Source organism: Octodon degus, unplaced genomic scaffold, assembly GCF_000260255.1.
Source record: "Octodon degus isolate 3935 unplaced genomic scaffold, OctDeg1.0 scaffold00130, whole genome shotgun sequence".
In the NCBI taxonomy this organism is placed as follows: domain Eukaryota; kingdom Metazoa; phylum Chordata; class Mammalia; order Rodentia; family Octodontidae; genus Octodon; species Octodon degus.
Genome location: NW_004524706.1, coordinates 497,403 through 503,954, shown reverse-complemented (window position 1 = coordinate 503,954; position 6,552 = coordinate 497,403). Strand labels below are relative to the sequence as shown.

The following is a 6,552-nucleotide window of genomic DNA, read 5'->3' as shown; positions in this document are numbered from 1 at the left end:
AAAAAAATAAATTATTTAAAAACATAAAAAAAAAAAAAAGAACCTGAGGCCTTAGGAAGGTTATGACTGTGTTTGAGATACAATAGGGAATACATGGTAGAATCTGGGTTCCAACCCAAGGTCTGTACCACTGTGAAACCCAGTCTCTGGCAACTGCCACAGGGCCTCACAAACTGCATCAGAATCCCAGCACAGAGCAGGGGGTATAGCTCAGCGCTGAGGCATCTGCCTAGCATACATGAGGCCCTGGGCTCTGTCTCAGCCCTGCAAAGAAACCGAACAGAATTCCAGAGCACTGCCGTAGCCTGGCACACTGGTGGACACCTGCAATCCCAGACTGAGGTGGAAGACTTGTGGTTTTTGCCTCACTCATGGTGAGACCCTTATCTCCAGGGGGGAAAGATCACTAGCAGAGAATTTCTAAGGGTAGGGTAAGGCTAACATTTGTATTTTGTTTTATTTTATTTATTTATTTATTTTTTTCCCAGAACCGGGGATTGAACTCAGATCCTTGCGTTGCCAGCCAAGCACTTATCCTACTGAGCCATCTCCCCGGTCCCGATAAACCCATTTTAAATCAAGTTGAAAATGCATTTAATGTATCTGACCTGCCAAACGTAGTTCATCAACACAGTGCTGCACAGTATTAGTTGTTTTCCCTCATAATTTCATAGCTGAGTATGAGCTGCAGCTCCTGCTTCTGCTCACATCTGGCTAGCTTGGGGAAAATCAAATTTCAAAGAACGCATCTCTTTGAAACCATCACAACTTAAAAATTGTAAGCTGAACTATTATGGAGTCCATCTGAACACTGAAGTTTGAGAACCACCACGCCACACCGTGCTGCCTTGGGGGGAGGGGTTTTCAGCCATTTCCATCCACTCCCCCAAAAAGTCCTCCACCCTGAGCAGGTGTCTCGTGGAGATGCTGGACCTCTTCCTTAAGCTCAGCAGTTCACAGCCAGCAGCAGAGTGTGACTGTGCAGCTGGCCACCATCCAATCCCAAAAGTTTGCTCAAAGTTAAGCATGTGGTGTGGGGATATAGCTCAGTGGTGCAGCCCCTGCCTGGCAAGCGCAAGTCCTGAGTTCAATTTTCAGTACTAAAAAAAAAAAAAAAAATTAAGCATGTGGTTGGTTCCTTTCCTTTCTAATCAGAATCTGCCTGTTAATCCTCAAGTGACTTAGGGTCTAAGAAGCTGCTCTGAAGCATGGGTTTGAGGTATGATGGGACTAGAGCAGCATTTGTGAGGCTTCAGCAGCCCACACATGAAGACTAACGCCAAAGAAAGACCACAGAAAATCTTACTTTTTGAATGCTTACTGTGTGTCTGATGCTTGGCATTTTATTTCATGTGCCCCCATAAGGGTCCTATGATGTAGCCATTATCCTCATTTGACTGATGAGGAAACTAACTCAGAAGTTCAGCAGCGGGCCGGGGAGATGGCTCAGTGGAATAAGCGCTTCCCTGGCAAGCGCAAGGGCCTGAATTCAATCCCAGTTCTGAAAAAAAAACAAAAAAACAAAAAGCAGTTTCTGAGCCAGACCAAAAAAAAAAAAGTTCAGCAGCTAACTCGGTGTCATGTAGCTGGTTAGTAGTGTAGACAGGATTTGAGCCCATCCATATTCCTTACACCCTACCACAGGGGCTTCCATGCAGCCAGCAGGAAATAGAGGAAGTAGGCTTTCTCATTCCTCGTCCTTATTGGTGTGTGTTTTATTCTAGGTTTTTCTTTCCGGAACCAGGGATTGAACTCAGGCCCTTGCACTTGCCAGGGAAGCACTTTTTCCACTGAGCCATCTCCCCGGCCCCTTTTGGTGTGTGTTTTTTATGCAGCTACGGAATCCACTCACCTTGAATGGTGTGTGAGTCCTGCAGTTTGGGAGTGGTGAAAACAGCATTGTCAGGCTCTGTTCTGACAGCTCTCTTCTGTAGCACTTTGGTTACCTTTCCCATGAATAAACCTGATCCTCAGTGTTTGCCCAAGTTAATGTCCGCACCCAAGTAGATAACGTAGGGGCATGCCACAGTGCCAGCCTGGTTTTCCATTGCCAGAAGGTCTTGATCTTTATTGTTTTTCAAAGTGCAGAGTTTATGTCGTTTAATTTTTTGCAGTAGCATGGATAGGTTCAATACCCAGAGCCTCACACCCCAGACTCTGTACCAGTAAGCAGTATCACAGCCCTTTTTATATTTTCATTTTGAGATAGGATCTTGCTGAGTTGCCCAGGCTGGCCTCAAATTTGTAGTTCTCCTGCCCCAGCTTCCTAGGTAGGTGGGATAAGAAACATGTGCCACCACATCCAACCCAAAGTACAGTCTTTAATGCTTTCCCATCTGAGTTCCATTTTGTGAAGAAGTAATTTCTCTGTTTGAATTGAATCAGTCTGTGAATCATAAGCCAGAATTTCCTCCATTGAGCCCCATGTATTTACTTTTATTGTGTGCATTTAAAAAAGCTCCCAACAAAATGGTTTAAATGGTGATCCAACTACTTACTTTCTAAAACACCTGAACCAGAAAGCTAAAAGCTAAGTACTAAGCTCCTTGAAACTATTCAATTTCCTGTGAATTCTGCATTCTTTTTTGCCATATAAAATCATTGTCGAACTGTCTTAGGCTCTCTCTGTTCTGATTTGTAATCCACCAAACTGAGCTCTTTGAGGACATAATCTGTTTCCTGTTCCTCCATGTCCTTGGCTCTGTGAATTCTTGGAAGAGACATAAGCAAATATTTTCTTTCTATATCAATGAATGTGGAACTGGGGCCAGCATTACAGTAACAGCTAATGCTCACTAAGGATCCTCGTGTGCCTCGCATATGCCACATTCGTTGTCAACCCAGTGATAGAGGTCCAGTGCCATTTCCTTTTATTTAGAGGAAATTTGAAAATTGGAAATGAAAATAACTTCATGAGTCACATATGTAGTGATGGGGCTGCAGTCCGAAACCCAGGCAGTTTGACTTCAGCACATGCTCTTAATGGAATGGCTGTATGGTCTCGTAAAACTAATATGTAGGTGCTTGTTACTTACTGAGTGCTGTGCTTGTACGTCTCATCTAAGCCTCACAGCCAACTCTGACATGCAGCCTTCAGCCAGTATAATGCAGCACCCTGGGGAGAAGGAAGGAACCTAGTTCTTTACCCTGTGCCCAGCTGCAAGGTGCAGAGGGTGATACATCTATTATTTTGGCAAATATTCAGCACATTGTGTGCCAGGCAGTGTGCCATGGGATTGACATTTTTTTAAGCTTCACAGCAAATTTGTAAAATTTTGATAATAACTGCTTTTTTTCCTCTTGTTTACAATAAGGAAAGGTGTCTATATCATTTGTGTGGCCAGTAGAAGTAGCGACAATAGCCAATATTATGATAGCTTCTTGTGTACTAGGTATGCTCTTGTAAATATAGCACTTTACATGTATTACCTCATATAATTTTTATCATAATCCTGTAGTTCTTTTACATGAGAATATAACATTTCCCAGGGGCCGGGGAGATGGCTCAGTAGAATAAGCACTTGCCTGGCAAGTACAGGGTCTTGAGTTCAATCCCCGGTTCTGGAAAAAAAAAAAAAAAACATTTCCCAATACAAAGAAATAAAGAGGCATTTGCCTGAGTTCACGTAACCAGTAAGTGGCAGGACCCAGTTCCCACCCCAGCAGTCTTGATTCTAGGGCCTGCAGTGTTAACTCTACCTTGCTTTTCGTCTTTCTCTGCAGGCACCCAGATTAGCTGAAAACTTCTGTGTCTGCCATTTAGCCACTGGGGACATGCTGAGGGCCATGGTAGCTTCTGGCTCAGAGCTGGGGAAAAAGCTGAAGGCAACGATGGACGCTGGGAAGCTGGTAAGCTGGACCACGGCAGTGAGTGTGGGTAGTCCTCAGGCTACATTTGACCTTCCAGTATGGTAGCCACCAGCCTGTAGGTGCCCCGTGATTTATTTATTTTTATATGTGTCTGCTTAGATTTTTTTTTTTTTAATTTTTGTTTATTTATGTGTGTGTGTGTGTGTGTGTGTGTGGCCAGCTCAGCCCACCAGGGGGCAGGGCTGGCTGGCATGTGGTGCTGGGGGATTTAACCGTGGTCCCTGTGCTTTGCTTAGCTTGTTCTAGGTAGGTGCTTTAGACCACTGAGCCATCTCACCAGCCCCGTGTCTGCTTAGATTAATTTAAATTAAATCTACTTCTAACCTGTAAGTGATAGCAGAAGCTCCCTGTTTCTATTTCACGCAAGTGGCATATTCTGCATCCCTGGAACATAGCAAAACTGTACTGCACAGAAAAATGGCGTGGCCATAAAATAATATGTAGTTTCTCCATTGCATTAGCTATGTTTCAAGTATTTCACCAACAAAAATACAGAATACCTGTGACTCCGGTGTCCCTGGACAAGATGTTTTCTCCTGCTGAGCAGAAAGCATCCCCATGGGGCTGGTGAGATGGCTCAGTGGTCTAAAGCACCTACTTAGAACAAGCTAAGCTAAACAAAAGCACAGGGACCTCGGTTCAATCCCCAGCACCACATGCCAGCCAGCCCCGCCCCCTGGTGGGCTGAACTGGCCACACAATAAATAACACACACACACACAAATTAATTAATTAATTAATTAATTTAAAAAAAAGAATAATGCCTTCCCTTTAAAAAAAAAAAAAAAGAAAGAAAGCATTACCACTGTAAACTACTTCTTCCCACAGTGACTTTCTCCCCTGGTGCCAAAAAGAACCCCGTTCCTCCTCCTCCTGCTGGTGCCTGGGTGCATCCTGGAAGCCAGCGCCCCACCCGCACTGCCCCCGGCACTGCCCCTGCAAGGCTCCTGCTTGAGTGCCCCTGTCCTGGGCCTTGTGCCCAGGCATCGCGAAGGGAGCAGATGGCATGCTCCCAGCGTCGGGTGGCTTGCAGACTCCTGCACGAATTCCATTCTAACTTATTTTCACATGTGTATGAAGCGACCACTTAGAGACCTGACTTGTGCAAAGCCCTACTGTGTTTTTATGTTTGTTTTTAAGAGAGACGTTTACTTAGTGATAATTATATTTATTTATTTGTGTGTGTGTGTGTGTGTGTGTGTGTGGCCAGCTCAGCCCACCAGGGGGCGGGGCGGGCTGGCATGTGGTGCTGGGGGATTGAACCATGGTCCCTGTGCTTTGCTAAGCTTGTTCTAAGTAGGTGCTTTAGACCACTGAGCCATCTCACCAGCCCCGCGATAATTATAAATAAATGGATATTCTTAGAAAAAAAGATACAGAACACCTCATTTCTATCATAAAAAGTTCTGTGGGACAGCTCTGTACTAAAAGGTGTTTTATTTATTTTTTATTTTTTTTATTTTTTTTTTTGGTGCGGAACCAGGGATTGAACTCAGGCCCTTATGCTTGCCAGGGAAGTGCTTATTCCACTGAGCCATCTCCCTGGCCCTAAAAGGTGTTTTAGAAGCTGGCTGATTATATGAACTTTCACAGTAATAAGTTATTTGGCTTGTTTTAAATTTATGACAATTATGGGCCGGAAAGATAGCTCAGTAGAATAAGTTACTGCCTGGCAAGTGCGGGGTCCTGAGTTCAGTCCCAGGTATCACAAAAAAAAAAAGAAAAAGAAAAATTTATGACAGTTTATTCAGTGTTCTTAAATTTCTTTTATGTTGATGCTTTTTAAAGTATGCCCCAGTTTTAGGGTCAAAAATTTATTTATTTATTATTTGGGGGGGGGTAACAGGGATCAAACTCAGGACTTTGTGCTTTTCCAGGCAGTTGCCTAAGCCACTGACCTATCTCCCATGCCCCTAAGGTCAAAAATACAGCAGCCATCCCTAGGCCAAAACTCAGGGATGAAGGCCGGCAAGATAGCTTAGCGGACTAAGCTCCTGCTTAGGCAAGCACAGGGACCAAGGTTTTATGCCCGGCACCACAAGCCAGCCCTGCCCCTAGGCGTGCTGAGGAGGCTGAAAATAGGAGGATCACTGAGTCTGAGTGTATAATGAGACTGTACAAAATAATAATATAATAACTTAATTAAACAAAACACAACTCAGGGATGTTGAAGAAAAGACTCAAAGTCACAAAATGTGTTTTTTACCTGTTAAGGGTTGGTGTTCTTTTTTTATTTTTATTTTTATTTATTTATATTCTCAGAACTGGGGATTGAACTCAGGCCCTTGCACTTGCCAGGGAAGCACTTATTGAGCCATCTCCCTGGCCCCTTTTTAAAAAGTTTTAATGTATTTGGTACAGGGTCTCACTATGCTGCTCGGACTCGTAGTGATCCTCCTGTGTTTAGCCTCCCCAGCACTGGGATTACAGCCATGTACCACCACGCCCAGACTCAATCGCTGACTCAGCGTGCATGGGGGCAGGCCGACGCGGCACGTGGTGAAACCAGGTCCCTGTGCCCCTAAACAGGCACTTAGTCTGCCAGGTTATCTTGCCAGGCCAGTGTTTGCAGAATGGGGGATTGAACTCAGGCCCTCGTGCTTGACAGGGTGACAGGGAAGCGCTTATTCCACCGAGCCGTCTCTCCTGCCCTGTGCTGTGTCTTTTATTTTTTTTTAATTT

At 44.5% G+C, this 6,552-nt stretch overlaps 1 protein-coding gene across 2 annotated transcripts in view; it reads left to right on the top strand.

Moving 5' to 3' along the window:
- The window catches only part of Ak2 (adenylate kinase 2), a 30,393-nt gene that overhangs the window by 10,424 nt on the left and 13,417 nt on the right, over window positions 1-6,552 (top strand). For both annotated transcript variants that reach the window (XM_004640986.1, XM_004640985.3), the window contains exon 2: window positions 3,724-3,849. In XM_004640986.1, coding sequence (XP_004641043.1) covers window positions 3,724-3,849 — 126 coding nt within the window. The remainder of the gene's footprint in view (window positions 1-3,723; window positions 3,850-6,552) is intronic.